The 19772-nt window shown below is 47.8% G+C and overlaps 1 protein-coding gene across 1 annotated transcript in view; it reads right to left on the reverse strand.

The window, feature by feature from the left end:
* The window catches only part of LAMB3 (laminin subunit beta 3), a 37872-nt gene extending 18258 nt beyond the window's left edge, over window positions 1-19614 (reverse strand). The window contains exons 1-6 of the mRNA XM_053909124.1: window positions 19290-19614; window positions 17830-17894; window positions 16883-17037; window positions 6070-6184; window positions 5462-5535; window positions 1435-1626 (exon numbers count right to left, since the gene is read on the reverse strand). Of these exons, the coding sequence (XP_053765099.1) occupies window positions 1435-1626; window positions 5462-5535; window positions 6070-6184; window positions 16883-17037; window positions 17830-17857 (564 nt within the window). The 5' untranslated portion in view covers window positions 17858-17894; window positions 19290-19614. The remainder of the gene's footprint in view (window positions 1-1434; window positions 1627-5461; window positions 5536-6069; window positions 6185-16882; window positions 17038-17829; window positions 17895-19289) is intronic.
* Window positions 19615-19772: the final 158 nt, after the last annotated feature.

The following is a 19772-nucleotide window of genomic DNA, read 5'->3' on the forward strand; positions in this document are numbered from 1 at the left end:
CACTGGGCCCTAAATGTGTGTGTGTGTGTGTGTGTGTGTGTGTGTGTGTGTGTGTAGACAACCACACCTCTCCATTTAAAAATACAGATATCCCAAGAATTTCCTGATTTCCTTGGGTCAAAAATAATGGTGAGATATATAATGTGCACATGAGGGTTTAGGGAATATTAATTTTCCAAACACCTAGGATGAATGAGAAGGTCCAGGGCCCAAGGATTCATGGATGTGGTAACCACACTCTAGACAACCCCAATTTTAACTATGCTTTTCCTCTTTAATAAAAACCATTCAGGGTCACCTGGGTTGAGCGTCAGATTCGATTTCACCTCAGGTCATGATGTTGAGGTTTGTGAGATCAAGCCCTGCATCGGGCTCCACGTTGATCGTTGAGCCTTCTTAAGGTTCTCTCCCACCCTCTGCCCCTCCCCTGCTCATCCACATGTGTGTGTGTGTGTGTGTGTGTGTGTCTAAAAAAACAAAACAAGACAAAACAAAAACAAAAAAACCAAAAAACCCTATTCATTGTATGGGAATTCATCTGTATATTCCAGAGTTTTCATATCAACCTTCCACGAATCAGGAAAAAGCCCTGTGTTCGGATCTGGAGTCTCCGGAGTGTGGTTAACAAGCAGATGGGGTCTGCTGTGACCCAGGAGGACTTGCTCCAGGGAAGGAACAAGGCACCGCCCACATGGAGGGCAGCACTCTGAGCACTGGGTGCCCAGGAGAACAGCTCTGAAGGCTGCTGGAGCCTGAACCAGAGAAGGAAGGACAGAGAACACAGCAGCCCTCCAGCGGCAGCTGCTGGGTGGTGAGAGGAAAGGCAGTCATGAAAGAAATGCAAGAATCTGACCCCAGGTGAGAGGAGTCGAGTTGGGGAGAAAGTTCTGAGCCGTTTCCAGAAGCAGTTTCTCCGTTCCAGTTCAGGGTTAAATTCTGGTGACACAGAGCCACAGCTTCTACCTGAATTTCCCCAAGGGAGAGGCAGAGGGATTAAACTGAGAAAGCTCATTCTGGTGTTAAACTTTACCAAGGTGAAACCAGAGATCAAATTAAATGTGTGTACTTTGCTCACGTGAATCTAACAACCATCTCAAAGTCCTTGCACTGAAGCAGAGTCAATTTTACCCTCTTCACCGTGGGGACTGTGCCAATGAGCTGGGAGCGGTGGCTATGGAAGAGGGGAAGAGGGCACGGTTGGATTATGCAGGGCCCTAGATGTGGTTTTAAAATATTCCTCCTGAGTAGCAAAGGGGACAAACAGCAAATATTCTGAAAGCGGCCAGAGAGGTCATTATTGGAGGGAGCAGGAAAAACAGCAAGGTGCACTGACGTCTTCTCCAGAGGCTGGGTGACCGTGTGAGCAAATGTGATGTCAGGGACCTCCCCTCCCCCACCAACCCGTGCCTATTTTTGCGAGCCCCCTCTACCTACCTTCCCCCCGTCCAGATGCCCGTTAGGCCTCTGGGGCAAGGACTGGCACCGAACATCCTGCCAGCTCTGAGGCTGGCCCTGACGGACCCGGGGGAAGACGGAGGCACAGTCAGCAGCCAGGTACTGGTACACCTGCCAGGTGTTGCCGAAGTCTGCGGACCGCTCAATCAGCATCCCGGCGGGCAAGGGCCCCTGCAGAGGCACAGACAGGGTGGGGGCCTGAGTGAAGAGAAGGGGCCACTGCAGAGACATCATCACCAAAAAGCCTCCTAAAGATGCACTGGTGGTCCCTGAGAATCACAGTGAGGGAAGGAGAACGGGCGAGAGGGAGCGAGTGGGCTTCAGGGCATCCAGGTCCGACGGCAGACACCCTGGCCAACACTGGAAAGCCCCATCAGGTTTTCCCCAGGGGGACCGTGGAAAGCAGGAGAACGGTGATCCACATTCCAGAAGGCATGATTATGATCCTAGTTCAGCACACCATGCAGGTGGCCAGGCCAGAACATTCTCCCATGGTACTTCCCACAGTCAGCTGTCTGGGCCCTCCAAACCTCTCTCCCCACGTCACTGGAGAGGTCTTTCTAGATGACTACTTGACCATGTCACTCCTGCTCCAGGACCCTCAGTGGATGTGCATTAGCTAGAGATGAAATGCAAGCCTCTCAGCATGACACGTTGTGTCCTTCCACCCTCGGTGGTTTCACCCACTTCTCGTGGCTTTCAATGCGGTCTTCGTGCTGACGGCTCCCAGCTTGGACCGTTTCCTCCAAACAGACCCACATCAGGCCCTGTCTCCTGCGGCAGCGCACAGCCCCCTGATCTCCCAAGTAGGCGCCACCTGATTTCCTTGTTCACTCTCACCTCGGTTAGGCCCTCCACCTACAGACAGGATGTCCTTTTTAAAACATAAAATGGACTGTGTCACTCCTCTGCCAAAAACCCTAGAATAGCTTCCCACTATTTTTTTCCGGCTTATTGAGATCCTATTGACCTCTAATATATGTAAGTTTAAGGTGTCCAACAGGATGATTTTTGACGCATGCACAAATTGCAAAATGAATACTGCAATAATTAACACATCCAGCCCCTCACATAATTACCATCTTGTGTGTGTGGTGATAAAAGTTAAGATTTATACTCTTAACCACTTTCAGGTATATAACAGTGTTGTTAAGTATAGTTACCAGGCCGTATATCAGATTTCCAGAACTTACTCATCTTGCAGCTGGAAGTTTGCATCCTTTGACCAATACCTCCCCATCTCCCCCACCCCCGAACCCCTGGCAACCACCATTCTACTCTATTTGCTTGAATTCAGCTTTTTTGGATTCCACGTATCAGGGAGACCACATGGTGTTTGTCTTTCTTTGTCCGACTTATTTCACTTAGCAGAATGCCCTCAAAGCCCACCTATGTTGTCACAAAAGGCAAGATTTCCTTCTTTTTTATAGATGAATATCCCATTGTGTATAGATATATAGCTATAGATTACATTTTCTCTGTCCATTCGTCTACTGATGGACACTGGGCTTGTTTCCATGTCTCGCCTATTGAGAATAATGTTGTGGTGAACATAAGGGTGCAGATATCTCCTCGGAAGGTTGATTTCATTTCCTTCCCATATAGACCCTGGTGGAATTGCTGGATCATATGGTAGTTCTATCTGTAGTTTTTGGAGGAATCTCCATATTATTTTCATTGGTGGCTGCACTAATTTACATTCCCACCAACAGTGCATAAGGGGTCCTTTTTCTCCACATCTTCGCCAACATGCACTTCTTGTCCTTTAAGACTAGCTGTTCTAACAAGCGTGAGGTGATATATCAGTGTGGTTTTGATTTGCATTTTTCTGATGATTAATGGTGTTGAGCACCCTTTCATTTGCCTTCTGGCCATCTGTACATCTTCTTGGAAGAAATGTCTACTCAAGTCCTCTGCCTGCTACTCTTGAATAAATCCTAACCCCTCACCAAGGGTGAAGGGGTCCCGTCTCCTCACCTCATCTCATGCCCTGTGCACCTCCATCTCTTCAAGCCATGGGTCATACCAAGTTCATTCCCTCCTCAGAGACCTTTGTTCGGGTTGTTTCTTCTGCCTGGAATGTTCCTCCCCCTGCTGGGTTCCTTCTCAATTTTTGTTCTCAGCTTAAATGTCACTTCCCCACAAGATTTTTCATACCTTTGCATTCTTCTGCCCACATCCTGCCCACTCTACCCCATTCCAGAATTTACTTTGTTTCCTTCATAAATATCACCACAATTTCTAATAATTTATTTGTTGGCTGCCTGCGTTTTCTTCCTCTCCAGGAGCCCAGGTTTCCCAGCCTTTACACTGTTCATATTTGGAGTTGGATAATTCCTTGTGTGGACCATCCTGATCACTGCAGGATGGTTAGCAGCATCCCTGACCTCTACTCACTAGACATCACTAGATGTGTAATAGTCACACCCACAGTTGTGACAACCAAAAACATCTCCAGATCTCCAAATATCCCCTAATTGAGAACCACTACAGTAAACCATAGGCCTCCTTGTCTGTCTTGTGCACAGTTGCACCCCCAACACCTAACACACAGGAGGCACTTAGTCATTTGTTGAATGAAGAATGGATGAATCTTTAGTCTACTTCCTCCCTCCCCATTTACGTCTGCAAACTCGTCTCTCACCAGGTGGTAGCCTTCCACATCCTTACTTCTCACCACCTTATACATATTTTCCCTTCCAGACCTTGTGTGCATTCCCTTGCCCCCTCCTCAGTTACATACCTTCTTGCCTCTTGCCTCCAGGCCTTTGCACTTTATGGGTTTTTTTCGCCCAGAATGGACTTTGCCCTTTACCTGGTTATCAGTGGCCTGCAAAGATTCATCTTTTCCTGGGTACATGCTATGACTTACTCCCCGAAGACAGATCAAATTGGATGTCTCACTCTGTGCTCCCCAGCACCTCTTCCTAATCAGAGTACACATCATCTCACTGTCGGTCCTTTGTCTTCCTGACATACACTGAAGCAGCATGACAACCATGATTTAGCTTTATTCATCTTTTTATCCCTAACACCTGGCACCAAACCTAACATATAACCAGTGTTCAATATGTGTGTGGCAAGAATGGACAAAGGGATGAGTGAGTAATGAAAAAGCAATGTGACTAACAATATCCGTCCAGATGAATGTTGCCCTTCAACGCTGTCACCTTTAGAGACTGGGCATTTATTCAGATGATGCTGCCATTTCTCAAAATACTTTTGACCTTTTCTTGAGGAGAGGATCTCAAAGTTAACTTCCTGAGTCAAGTCAGAAATGAGATCCTATTGCATCTTTTTCACGGTTCATTCTAACTTCTGAAAATGATTTCACCCTTCCTGATCTAATCTTATTGACCAAGCTTGATCTTTAAGTATTTGACTATTTCTGTAGAAAGAATAAAATCAAATCTTCTCTGGAAAAAAAAAAAATGACTCGTGACAAATGAACAAAAACGTTCCCTCCAAAAGGAGTATCTGAGGATGCTAGTATACAAGCAGAATCCAAAAGTATTCTGGGAACTAATAGCAGTGAGTGAGTAGATTGTCCACCAAGAGGGCTGTTCCAAGAGCACATCTTTCATGGATATGGGCCACTTATTGGCCATTTATTAAACTCAATCTCATCAGCAAAATTATTAAACACATCAAGAATATACACCTGTATAATAATTGACTGGGCCAAGCGGAATTGGTACTTGGCAGAGCTGAATTAATTAGATGGGTCGAGGATGGGGGATGCAGAGAGAAAGTGGATATATATCCACTGCATGGCCAGGACAGGAAGCCTGGAGGTGCCACTGTGCTCCCAGGAGTGGGCCTCTGTTGTCACCATGATAGAGATTCAGGGTAAGTGTCACCTCAGCCTAGGGAAGTGGCGCCTACCTACCATATGATGCCATCACCCTAAGCCTAGGGAGACAAGGACGCTGGGCTTCCTATAAGCCCAAGCCCAAACGGCCCAGGGTCCCCCTCTCCCATCCACTGCCATCCTTAGGAAGCACACCTTAAAATCCATCATGATGTCTTGAAGCTGGAACCTCCTGTCCAGGTCCAACTGCAGAGAGACAGGATTCACATCTGGAAGGACAAAAAGTAGAAACTTTAGACCAGGAAATTCTACCTTCCCAGCCCTGAAGAAGGCTCTGGACTCCACTAGCTCTCGGAAGTCAGAAACCTCGATCCTCCAATTCTCCTCTTGGAGAGGAATGGTACCAGCATGCTTTTACTTATATTTCCTACTCAAGATCCTATCTGTCCTTGGCCAAGTTTCCTTCCCATCATCTCTTGATGACCCTAACACACTAAGAGATTTCAACTTGTCTGTTCTACAAGCCCCATTCCTTCAACGAGCTCATTGTAACTAATGGGGTGAAATAAAGGCATTTCTTTCTTGCTCCTTTTACCTATTCCTTGACTTCCAGTAAATTCTTCTAGCTACAGCATTCAAAAGGTCTCAAATACAGAGGCGGTAGGTACTGCCTGTTAACCACACATGTCCCACCTCCATATGAAATGCCTAGAACACCCCAAGGGTTCCCAGGAAACTTCCAGCCACCCCCACGCTGTGGGAGCCTCCACCAGTTTACGCCCTTACAGGAGGCTGGCGCTTACCATTCTGGGACTGCCACCAGCGCATGGGGCCTGAGGATGAAACCACATTCTCCACTCGGTGGCCATTGTAATTATGAGGCAACCTGGAGTCACACTTGCAACATTTCATCCGCCACTGAGGGACAGGGAGACAAGAGAGCCTTGTGAGTGGGGTCCAGGGAAGACTCTCCCTTATGTCCTGAGAGCCTAGAACATTCCCTCTGTGAAACCCTACCCCCAGGGATCCACTGATTTCATTAATACCCTTGGAAGGATTAGCCTCTTAAAACAAGGCTATTGTCATCTTTGACTTTAATTCTTTTGTCTCCCTCCTAACACATAGCAAAGTGAATAGTAAATAGGCGTTACTGCTAGGAAAGAGATGTGAGGTAGCAGCAAACTCTGGTACAGAACATTGCCTCAAAGAAAAACTTGGAAAGAGTACCAAGAGCAAAACGAAGAAAAGATGAGGGATTTGCATGAATGTAGCATCTTCTGTGTGCTAGGTATAGGCTGGAGAGTTTTAGATCTCATCTGACCTAATCCTGGAGGCCTGGAGAAAACTGGGTTTCTGAGCATGAGGGAGAGGGGACACAGCAAAAAAAGGACAAGGGAATTTGGAGTTCCAGTCCTAGCTCTGTTACCCCATCTTCTAGGCTCAGTTTTCTCCTGTGCAGGTAGAGTGGAGGTTAGAATACAGTCATTCAATCATTCAGCAAATATTTACTGAGTGTGTACTATGTGCTAGACCCCGCTCTGGGCCCTGGAGTTATACTAGTGAACAAAATGAAGACCCTGCCCTCAGAGAGCCAACATTCTAGTAACATTTGGATGATCTCAAAGGCCTTCCAGCACTGACATCTGAGACTTGAGGACCCTTCTCAGGTTTGGCATTCCCTACCTACAGGAGAGAATCTAAGGGTCCCCCACCAAGTGGCGCTTTGTAGGTAGGTGGTCCCAAGGCCAGGAATGTTGCAGCCTTGGGGCTCAGGGCAAGAGTTCTCACATGAAGATCGAGGCAGCCAAAAAGGAAACAGCCTCACTGGGGAGCTCCCTCCCAAATCACACCTTCCTTGGCCTGCCCAAGCCCTGGGGTGACACAAGTGACACAAGAACTGAACCCCATGGACTCCACAGCAGGTGGAGACCAGCAAGCAAAAGAATAGGGCCATAGAACATGACCCTTGCTCTTTAAGTTTATGTGTGTGTGCGTATGTGTGCATGTGTACATGCACACGTACCCCCCCACAGAGACATCACAACCTTGTCCCAGCTCCCCCATGCAACACAAATAAACTCTGTTTTCTCTGAGTAACCAAGGCACCAAACCTTGTGCCCAGAGTAGAGAACACTATTCGGAGGGCTCCATATTCATCCACAAGTAGAAGCAAGGCTTGGACAAGAATCTCCTTCTGGGTGGGGACAACCGTATCTCCAAACACCCATGCCTGTGCTTTCCCCTAAGGCCTCTACTCACCAGAACCAGGGGAAAGCTCTGGCTTGTCCAAGGCCTTCCTGCTCCTGAACCTCTAGCCTGACCAGGGAAGGTGATAAGCCAATAAGGCTGATGTGATGTCTTAGAATGGGTAGTGTCCCCTGAACTAATTAACATGACAGGTCAGTCCCAAAGGGATTGAGTTAATATGCTGAGCCTGTGCCTGGGGTTATGGGAACTCCTTGCCCAACACCCATCCTCCCTCCCCACGGCTGACAAAGCTTGGGACAGGGCAGAAGGAGAAGGGGAGCCAGGAGTCCTGGTTCCTGGAAACTCTACTTCCCATCCCACTTTCCAGTTCTCACCTGCATATGAGAGAATTGTCACCCATCCTGCTGCTCAGAGGTTTCTTCATCGCGACCAAACGTGTTTTATTAAACAATAATTTTTTGGTATTTAATGTTCAAATAATGGCTGGCATGCATGCTCTGTATGGAGCACTCAATGCCCTGTCCATTCCTTCCCCAGCTACATATTCCTTCAGGGTTCAGATCTCCACTTGAAATGTTGGGCATTTATTGTCTATTTATTTGCTTATATTGTTTGTTTACCCTCTGCCTCCTTCTGCTAAACCTGTATACTCCACGAGGGCTTCCTCTCCTGTATTCCCAGTGCTTAAAAAAGTGCCCAGCACATAGTAGGCCCTTAATACTTAATGAATACCAAATACTCAATGACTGCCAACATTGTAATTATTACTAAACATTCCCTTACTGCAGTCATGGAGTTTAAAACGAGGGGTGGGGAAGAGAGGAGGTAATAGAACATCAGCATTATGTGACAGAGAGCTTGCCGTGGGCTAGGTACTGTACCCAGGTAATAAGGAGTATTTTTCCTATTTTACATTTGTGAAAGGTGAGGCTCAACAGGCTAGTGAGTTTTCTGCTGATAGCCAATGTCGGCACCAACACAACACCAGAGAGGGTCCCCTACCAACCCCCCCTCCTCTCCCTCTTTCCCTCTCCCTTCCTCCATCAATGTTGCCCTCTCACTTCTGCTAGGAAGCCAGGTGGGTCCACAGACATCACGGAAGCACAGTAAAGGGTGACAATCTGTGTCTCACTCAAAGGGCTTGGCCTCACCGTGTAGCTGACCATGGGGGAGTGTAAGTTGGAGAAAGCACTTTGGGAAGAAAGCTGGTTTCTCAGGCTGACCCAGCTCAGTTAACACAGAAACTGTAGATGTGTCAGTGGCTGAAATAAATACCTGAGCACTTAAAATAATCCTTTCTGGGCAAGAGAAGCCTCTTGCTGGAATCTGACTCTCCTCCAGAATCCTATTTTGGTCCCTGGCAGTGAGCATGCCCTTCTCCCCACTCTGCGCAGCCTCTCAGGGGCAAACTTTTCCACTCCCCATCCTCCGTCTACACTCAGCACATGTCCTGCAGAGAGACAAGGGCCAGCTGCCTTCCGGCCGCCTGTCACCAGAGCTCTCTCCTCAGCTCTGCTGGGACCCGATCCCAGCCTGTTCCCCGGCCAAGCAAGCACCAGAAACAAGGCTCTTTCTTTCCTTGGGCCTGGGGCACAGGGGCTAGAACAACTCAACCTGGAACTGAAAAATGACCTTCATGGTCCCAAAAGATGAAATATTATGTAACTATTAAAAAGACTGGTCACAGGAAGTTTTCAATGACATGGGGAAAATGCTTACCATATTTTGTTTTATGAAGAAAAACAGTTGGGAATAAATGTATATAGGTCATGATTTTATATATATATATATATATATATGTATATATATATATATATGATGTATACATATATCATATATATATATATGATGTATACATATATCATATATATACATCATATATATGTTTAAAGGAATATAATATAAATATAAATAAATAAATATAATATAAAAGGAATATATATATATATTTTAAAGGAATAGAAAGTGTTTAGAAGGACATATACCAACAGATTAGGTTGAACAGATGAAATTACTTCAGTCAATCTGACCTACAAAAATGGCAATGGCATGCAATTTAACCTAATATATCTGGGTAATAGGATAATAAGGAACTCTTTTCCTTATATGTTATTCTTTAATAATTTTAAACTTTAGTACCTTGGAGATACACACACACACACACACACACACACACACACACACACACTTTTATGCCCAGGAAAGTAGACATTATAAAACTAAACAAACTAAAAGTCTCCAGGGTGTTCAGTATGGGCTTTTTACCCTGCCTCCTGGCCCAGTCTTCGGAGTCAGCTGGGGGTACCCAGTGCCTGCTCCACTTCCCTTCCACGTGTGCAGAGACTGATGGAAGATCAGATACCCGCGTGGGCTTAAAACCTACGTGCTGCTTATCCTAGTAACATAGCTAAAGGAGGGATTTATTACAATCCTTAGAGACAGGCTAAGCCAACAGGCTTGGGCCAGGTATTTTAAGTAGCTCTGCTCGTCAACTAGCTAGCTGGCTGGAGACCTGAAATAGAGCAGCTTATGGCAGAAGCCCACGTGAAGACAAGCTGCTAACTTTCTCTTTTCCTCTGTATCTCAGTTTCCCTTTCTATCTATTCTTGCATGCTTATATGAGTACGTGTATAAACGTGTGTGTGTGATTATCAATGCGAGGTTCTTCCCCTCATGTGTGTCAGGCGCTTCCATCTCTCCCAGAGGTGGAAGGTCTCAGCTGCAGCAGCCTCCCTCTGGGGTCAACTAGTGAGCGTTCTCCTGGCTGCACGACCTCAGAGACGCGGCAGTATTATCAGTTCAGCCTGTCAGGCCTCCAGCCAGTTTGGCTCCTACTTACTCTCCATCTGGAAAGGTTGGGCGTCTTCCCTCATCCTAGAGCTTTCTAGAAGCTCAGCAGTCTGGGGGGAAGAGAAATCCTCCCAGAGAGCTAGGGGGAGAGCAAAGGAGAGAGCAAGAGCCAGCAGGAGCCTGAATCACAGTGGAAATGGGTGGGAAAAGGAAGGTAAACGCAAATCAAAGCTCTGTGCCTTTGTAGAACACAGAGCTAACTCTAGGAGGAAATAGGAAAACAGCCTCTGGTTTTCATGGCCCAGTTCCCTGCCATGAGCAAGCCAGTGGCTGCCTGTGTCTATCTAAGGAGATATCATCAGGGTCATGGCTGCCAGCCAGGGCCAAAAGAAAGGAAGCCGAGACCAAAAAAAAAAAAAAAAAAGGAAAAAAGAAAAGAAAAGAAAAAAAATCCAGCTGCCTGCAAGAAAAGACATTCTCTCCACTTCAGCTTCCTCATTGGTAATACGCAGGGGTGGAATGAGATAATGAAGTTCCCTCTTGCTCTAACATGCTATTAGAATTCTTCCCTACTCCAGCTTATCTGCTCAGAAGTTTAAAAACACTCCAAACAAGAATGCAAAGGAAGGAAGAAAAGAAAAAAAAAGACACTGACCAGATGCTGTACTAGAGCAATACTCTTCTCAGCTAAGTGGGCAGAAGAAGGAGCCCTTAAGGTCATTGGTCAGCAAGGCCTCCATTAAACCCCACTGGGATCCAGAAGACTCAGCCTTTCTACATTCGTCGATATTGCCATTAAAGGTCAAAAGTTGGGTTCCACTATGGTGCTGAGTGAGAGGAAAGCCCCAGTTCTATAAGGCACTTTCAACTTCATCTTCTCTCATCATGAAATAACATCTTCACCAAAGCCTTAAGCACTGCCCTTATCACCATCCAAAGTAAGTTCAGTAGGCTGACTTTCTGAAGCTGATTAAAGATGATGTGCACCACACACCCAGAAATTACACTGCACCAGGCTCTCTCCTGAGCACTGTGCATACGTTATCTCCTTCCATCCTTCCAAAATCTCTGAGGTAGGTATTTTACATTAAATGATGGGTATACTCATTTGACAGATAAGAAAGCAAGTCTTAGAGAGTTAAGAAATGTGTCCAAGTTCATAAAGCTAGGAAGAGATGAAGCAGGGATTTCTGTCCCAAAGTATCTGCCTTTAAATTTTCTATTCCTGTTCTGATCCAAGGGACACAGTGGTGACTTGGCAGCCACTGGCAGGGACCAGAATTGGTTGTCAGGATGCTCCCTCTCTTCTTCCCTGGGAAGGACAGCCTCAGCCCCAGCCTGGACCTTTACAGAAACAGAGATATTTCCCTAAACCTGAGTGCAGGGAATCCTTTGCCTGTCTGGACCTCTGTAGGCTCTGCCAGTAACAATGGTTCCTATAGCCTCCAAAGACAAAGAAGCAAAGTAGGTCTGCAAAATGTTGCCTAGAGACTTCTAGGGACCTGAACCCCAAAAGCAATTGAGTGAGAGACCAGGCCAGCAAAGTTTGAGGCCACCTGGTTGGTCCAGGCCTTCCCATCACATCTTTCCCTCCTCTTCTGTACTTTTAGCCTACAAGCTGTGCTTCCCAGCCCATAACAACCAGGCACCCAGAATCTCAGATTCCACCAACCCGGGTTTTTCTTCCTTCTGTTAGCAACATTATCCCCCAGTGTCCCTATCCATTTCCTCCTAGCCCTCAAAACTTACCCATCCTCGGTTTCACTTTCTTGGAACCCTTTTCAAAAGCCACAGCTCATTTTCTGACAAGCAAACCCTTGTTGAAATATAAATAGTTGATTATATGGTGCCTTTCCCAAGACCGTTTGTATTTTAAACAAGGAATTCAACAATGCTTCATCCAAAAGAATGAATCCCCAATGGCAGGAGCTTTGGAAGTTTCAGAATGTCTGAGAGCTTCTGGGAAACGGGAGGGCAGACATTTTGGTTAGAGACAGTCTCAAAGTCTTCTGTGGGCACAGGATAAGGATCTCAGGATATATATGAACATATCCTCTGTCTACACATTAGCCATGCCAAAGGTTAAGAAAACAGACAATTGTCAAAGAAAGTCAGTGTTTGTTGGGGTTTGTGAATGTGGGTGTGGGTGCACTTACATGCATGTGTGCAAGTGTGTGCCTGTATGTGTGTGTGTGTTGGGGAGGAGGGGATGTGAACTGGATACTGCTCTTCAGCTTGTTTCCAAAAGATCAAAATGACAGCTATTTGGTTTACACAGCTAATTAACCTAAGGTGTGCATTATGTAAAACTGTTATTAAGGTAGCTGAGTAATTAAGTTTTCCCCAGAAAGGGAGGGAGTGGGAGATAAATAAGCATTTAGGGGAGCAGACACAATATTGGAGGAGACATTGTCAGAAGCAGAAATCAGGGCTGGGAAGCTTCCAGGCAAAACCCACTAGTTTCTGGGGAGCCTGCACCAGCCCAGAGATGATCACATGGCATGGCTCAGCCCCTGCCAGTACTTGCCTGAGAGAGACCATGAGGAACCCAAAGGGTCACACACAGCCCAGCCATCTCTGAGAAGCAGGCAGAGATGCTAAAGCTAAGCAAACATGAAGGCCAACTAACCCAACTCCTTTATCTCGCAAATGGAGAAGTGGTGGTCTAGAGGGAACCCATGGGCTAGTAAGGTTCCATCCCTAATCTAAGTGTCACAGCCAGGATCAGAACCAGAGAGTCCTCACTACCTGTCAGGGTGACTTCATTGACCATAATTGTCTCCAGAGTCTCCAACAGTCCACTGCAAATCAGATTGGCAGCAGCCACTTGGAAGCAGAGTGGGCAGGCCCAAGGATGGGTTGATTTCCATAAGTATGTGAGTGTGTGTCCTAATCAGGGAAGAAATGCTCAGGAGTATGACTCAGAGATGAGGCAGCCTTTGCACACAGACACAGGTGCCAGTAGGCAGGTGTGTAAGGGAAGAGGGGATGGAACATTTAGCATCTTGCAGACACTAGCCATGGTCACTTTGCTCATTCCTTTGTACAGTCCTCCCCACTCATTGGAGTGGGTGCTGTCATTACTCTCATTTTTCCAATGAGGAACTGACGCTCAGGGAGAGCACAGAAGCAAACAAGGATAAGGGGGCAACACAGATGTTCTTGGAGCTTTAGGGAACAGCGAGTTTATCCAGAGGTTAGCTAGGAGCTAGAGGAAGGAGAGCAAGGAAACAGGGCCATCCTGGTAAAGAACAGCCTGGGCCCAAGCTTAGATAGTTAAAGGTCAGGACCAGAGGGGCAAAGTTGGGGGTAGGGTGCCATAAGGCCAAGCTGACCAAGTCCTATGTCCATTGCAAGGGATGCAATATGGACCCCAAAATCTCAGAAGCAAGCTCTTGAGGCTGATGGGGTTTAGCTACTGAGACCAAATCAGGGAGGGGAGGTAGGATGCCAACAGGCAAAGACTGGCACACAAAAAAGGAGCTACACTCTGAGACCAGGAGCTGGGAGAGACAATTTTGGAACTGGAAGGAGTCCCCACTGCTCCTGCAATTCCCATTCCACTGAGTCCCTCTGGGGTGGACAGCAGGGGAATGAGCAGTGCAGAACGTCCAAGAGTCATAAATCTCCAATGCGCTTGCATTCGTGCCACATCAGTGGGCAGGCAGCAGGTGCTGGGTAAGGCTGTAATTGGCTCAGGGCTCACCATGTTACAGAAATAGAACAGAGGCACTAACCAGAAGCTTCGACTTAAGGCAGGTGTGTATATCAGGGCAGGAGCTGGTAGAAAGGGGTGAGGGGGAGAAGGGGGAGGGGAGGGCACTAGCAGTGAGGTTCTGCATCATGTCTCATCTCCAGCCAGGGCTGGCCAGGACACCCCCCATCTCTAAGTACTCAGAAAACTCAACACCTGTGTGTTTCCATCAGAAATTTGGGGTCCCAGCACACACCCAGACCCTCACAATAGCTCACAGAGATAACAAGTGTCACCACATGAAGTATCATGAAAATAGATTGAGATAGTTTATATAAACCTCTTACTATGATGTCTGGGACACATAATATGTGCCTAATAAATTATAGCTGCTATACATACCATTTGATAATAGAATAAATTAAACTTAAAAACTGGAATTGGAACTCAGCAGAGTTAAAACACTGATTCCTAATTGTCATCACACAGCCACCACAGCACCCAGTGTGTGTCTTTAGTGTATGTCTTCATGGCTGCCACCCAACAGCCTCTAGGAGGTAAGACAGGTAAGAGAGAGGATGAGAAATGAAATAAGGGAGGAGTGGAAGGTAGGGGGAGAGAAGCTGGTTTCCGACAGTCAGCTCATTTCCAGAGAAAGTTGGGGCCAGGAGCAAACCTGCAGACACTTTCATCTAACACTCACTCATGGAAGAGGAAGGAAGTCTTAGAGAGGGGTAATATCTTGCCACAAGTTAGTGGCAGACCTGGGACTACACATTGCATTCAAGATGCCCTATCCTCTACTCTTGAAAAGAGGTTGCATGGCTTTATTCCCCCTTATAGAAAAGGGGGGAAAAAAGCCAATCCTTCTCAACTTTCACAGCAGCAAAATAGCTGATATTTATCCATCCCCAGGGTTGCAAAAGTCTAGACTTCTCTTTTGCAAGCACCACTTTGCTCTCAGGGGGCTATTTAAGAGCAGGGAAGGGAGTTGGCACCCTGGGCATCTGAGAGAGGCAGAGGGCAGGCCAAGGTGAAGCCAAAAGCCCAAGGCTTTGGGGACAGAGGCTGTCCAGACAGGGCTGGGGTTGAGGGGACATGCCAGGACAGGGGCTCTGACTTCTCCTTGCTTCTCCTTCCAGAAGGCAGGCCAGCCTGAGGAAGGAGGTCAGCAGAAGTCTCCCTGAAATTTTTAGACATACCCTAGTAACATGAGATTTTGAGGGTGTGTAGGAAGGGGGTGGCTAAAACCATTCTGTTGCCTAGAAAGCTCAATATTTCCAGGTCCCCTGATGCGTGTGGAGTAATCTGGGCCCACAGGGAGTACTTGTCTTATGCTGGCCATCTTACCCAACACTGTCAAACAGGGTTTCCTATATCCAACTGGGTGAGCAGCAGAAACCACAGCCATCTCTGTTCAGTGCCTCCAAAGCCACTACCCAGTACCATCTGTCATTAAAAGTAGCCAAGAGAACACTGGTGACAAGAAGGCCAGGGAGGCCCAGAGGCGGTATCAGATGCCACCTCCATCATCCCAAGGACAAGGACAGTCTGGAAAGAGGACACCACAGGCTCTCTGTGAACCCAAGTCTCTGTCATGGCAATCAATCTCTCTTACTCCCCTTCTGTCTGTTTCTTTCTTTCTCTCTTTTTCTGAAAAGACTAGAGATTCGAGGAAAACCACTTCCTCACCCACTCCTTTGTCCAAATCTTTGTCTTTGGGGCAGAAAGATGGCCAAATGAGACTTGCAGCTGGGAAACAAGAAAACGCTAAGTGATTTCAGCCTTGGTAAACATAAGGCACCAAGAATGATCCCCACCTTATTAAAGAGAAAAGAAAAGACGAGCGCCTGGGTGGCTCAGTCGGTTAAGCGTCCAACTTCGGCTCAGGTCATGATCTCACGGTTCGTGGGTTCGAGCCCTGCGTCAGGCTCTGTGCTGACAGCTCAGAGCCTAGAGCCTGCTTCAGATTTGGTGTCTCCCTCTCTGTCTGCCCCTCCCCTACTCGCATTCTGTCTCTGTCTCAAAAAATAAATAAACATTAAAAAAAAGTTTAAAAAAGAAAAGAAAGCCAAAGTTCCTACAACAAAGGTCCACAGGCATGTAGAAGAAAAAAAAAAGCCACAAAAGCTCTTTAAAAAACTCAGTTTCCTAATCAGGCCATGTCAACTGACAGGTCCTAGCGTTTGAGTTTCTGGATTTGTTCAGCTTGTGTTCTGACTTATCAGCTGAGCTGCCAAACCTCCTTTCTGGCCTCATCACTTCTTGGTCTATCCTGCTGATTTATGTTCTTCAACAGCAGTTGGGATGTTTCCCACTTTGCCTGAGTGGACCAACGAGGCTGAGAGGTAAGCTGGTTCTTCATACATGATAGTTGCAAAACACAGAAGGTAAACTCCAGCTTATAATCATATATTGTCCCGCTAGCTCTGTCCACTCATATCCCAACACTGGCCAAAGAGATGGTGGCAAACGAGTAACCATGGCACAACTTAGCTCATCCCACAGCAAGAACACAACCCAGTGCACACATCCCCCCACCTATGCTCCATCAGCCTTGACTTCATCCACCACCGACATGTTAAACTCTACATACTAAAGGATCAATACTCATCCCATTGTCTGTTCTCAAGACTTGAAAACCTGTCCTTTCCATGCCCAAGGACTGGGGAGAGATTTCAGTTTTATAAGCAGAAGAAGAGAGGAGCCATCCTGCTAACTCTGAGTACATTTTCTCTTGCCTAATGAAGGAGAAAATTCTGTCAAGGCAGTGATCTGGCCTTATATGTTTCTTGCATTCTCCACAGTGCATGAAGCTGGGGCTATACCAAGTATATTCCAGGCATTCTGTGAACAAATGGCAGACTCACACACAGCCCAATCTTGCCTTTTCCAGCCCTGGAGGCCATGGTGGTAGGGCCTACCTCGCCATACTGGGTGCAGTAGGTCTCAGGCTTGGTCAGTCCACAGGTGGATGAAGCATGGAGAAACCGGGTCCTCCCAATGAGCAGGTCCCCAACGGGTGGATAGCAGGCCCCACGGGAGCAGGTTTGCTGGGCACACAGGAAACTGGGCAAGACTGAAATCACAAGGGTCCTAAGATACAGCCTAGAGAGAGGAGGGTCCAGCAGGCCACCCAGTATCCCCCAGGGAAGCATAAATCAGCTAGACTAGCATGCTCCCACTTGGTGGTGGTGGTGAGGATTGCAATCCTGATGCTGCTAGGTAAACAAAACAAAACAAAACAAAACAAAACCCTGATTTCATGTTCCATAACCCATAACTTAAAAAGGAAAGGAGGGGAAACACTGGCAACCAAAAACCCTGGATGATCCTGAAATGTGGCATCCATATGTGGCTTTTAGAGTCAAGTTGCAGGCACATGCTCAGCCACCAGGACATAGTCCTCAATCTCTTCACTTGTAGCCTGGCCTCCGTCAGCAACCAGAGCAGGGCTGGCTGCTGGCCATTTGTGCAACACCAGGAGATGCCTGCAGTCTTTCTGCTCCTTTATCTGCAAAGTTGACCCAGCCATACTCAGTGAGTGCCCAGTTACAGACCACTGTAAAATCAAGCCATGATGGCTCTGGAAGCAGCCAGAGTGAAAGGCTAGGAAATTAGCTGTGCAGAGCACTTGGGAAACCATGAGCCACCCTCAGGTAGAAATAAGAAGACACTTAGGAACCTCTCATCTTCTCCAAAGGCCCAAATGAGCAGGGAAACCTCATGGGTGCCCCAGTAGACAAGTGCTCCAAGCTCAAGGACTACAGGGTGACAGATGATGTTCGTACTTTGGTAAACTATCCTCTTACCCATGGTGTCACCTCCCTGCTATATAACAGGGCGTGGAAAGATGGGAATGGATACTTACCAAAACCCAGGAGTAGGAGTGGCCTCATTTTCAGCCAATAGGGGAATCCCCACAGAGGCTCTCACCTGGGACAGAACAAAGCAGCTTGGATTAAAAAAAATCCATAAAACCTCTGGGGCATACTAGCCCCCTTTACCTAGGGTCTTGACCTAGGATACTTCCGAGCAGCAGGTACATTTGTAGCCAAAAGCTTGGAAAATGTCAGAGCCCTGAACCCATGTCTGAGCTGGCGTGTGTCTCACAGCATAACCTGGGAAAATGCCATCACCTCACAGACTTCGTCTTCCCCCCCTGAGATGGAAGGGAAAGAGGCTTGGCCCTACCCTGCCCGCACAATCGTGGGGAGCAGAAAAGGGCTGGGCCCTTTGCAGAAGAGGAGCTATAGAGGCCTTGTTACTACTCCAAGAAACAGAGTTGGCCTTTCTCAGGGCTTGGCCCAACATCCAGGCCCAAAGGTGAGTGGGTCAAAGTGACGGAGGGCCTGGAAGCGAGCTCTCTCTGCCACTGCCATGGTCTCCAGTACCACCCAGGCCACCCTAAGGGTGAGACTGTGGTGGCCACAATTCTGGGCTAAGCAGGTAGCTGGGATGTGATGGCAAGAAAGGGGAGCCTGGCAGAATTTAAAAAGTGAATGATGATTTCATCTGAACTGAAAGCAACTCAAAATGTCTCCCATTTTGGCCCGGGCTGTGCGGGAGGGAGTCCCCAGAATGGGGATTCTGGAGGCTGAGGCTGGATACTCAAAGGGTCCCTCTGGGGGACAGGCAGGCCTACTGTGCTGAGGCAAGCCCCACCCCAGCTCAGGCAGTGCCCAACTCGATCTTCGTTTGGATGTGTGCCCTGCTCCAGTGACAGCCACAAACTCCCTTGGCTGGGGTGGAAGAATGAGGCGGGGGGTGGGGGTGCGGGCAGGACAAGGCATGGCCACAGAGGAACCTGGGGACACTCCTGGCATCTTTAAATTATACATCCTAATTCATCAAAATTGTTTTACAATCCCTCCCAGAAGATTCAGGGGCCCCAGGAGGAGATGGGTGGCCTGATGTTGCGCAGCTAAGCATGGCCTAAGAGGAGACCCGTTTTTTGGTTTTTCATCCAGTGCTATCTCTGTGCTTCCACTCCCAGGCTAGAATCTTCCACGACTAGGCATCTGAGTGGCCCTTGGAAGAGCTCTAGCTGGGCCAGCCCACACTTTCTACTACTCTTTGTGCTCAGCCCCGATCTGAAGCTGCTTTTTTATGTCACCGAGACTCTTATCAGATGTGAAAAAGCAGCCCAAACAATGGCAGACATTTAACCTAGCCTTTGGAGGTGAGCTTGCTTGCTTGGGTGAGCTCCCAGGAAGGACTGAATCAGGCCCTGTAGCCAGGCCCCAGACACCCAGAGATACAGACAGCCCTTCCCCCCCTGTGTCTGGCCCTCACCGGGCAGGTGAAGGCAGGTGAAGACAGGTAACATACCTTGCTCCGTGCTGCCTGCTCTTCTTTCTCCAGATGGCCTCTGAGAGCACCCCTTGAATGTGGGGGCTCCTCTCCTGGCTCCCAGTTTTTAAAGAACGGCCTCACCTCTGGAGACTCCCTGGCTGGGCGTAGCCCACTGCAGGGCGGGCCTCAGGAATCTGGCGGCTGGCACGCCCATCTGCCGTCACAGCACCCCCACCCCCCCAGGACAGGACTGGGCAAGTGGGTCGGTCTCAGAGGCCTCACAGCGAGCTCATCAGTCCCTGGCTGCCCATGGGTGTCCTGGGTGGGGGGTGGTTGAAGGGAGCCACTGCAAACAGAAAGTACCAGGCAAATGTCAGTGACTCCAGCGGGGCAGGGAACAGCACTCACATTGTGATAGACACCACAGTTGGCACTTTCCCAAGGCCTATAGGGGTCAGCTTCCTCTTGTGTCCTGGACCACCCTGGACAGAAGACCAAGCAGAGGACACAAAGGTCAGG

The sequence above is a fragment of the Panthera pardus genome, unplaced genomic scaffold (genome assembly GCF_024362965.1).
Source record: "Panthera pardus isolate Hobbes unplaced genomic scaffold, ASM2436296v1 HiC_scaffold_21, whole genome shotgun sequence".
Taxonomy (NCBI): domain Eukaryota; kingdom Metazoa; phylum Chordata; class Mammalia; order Carnivora; family Felidae; genus Panthera; species Panthera pardus.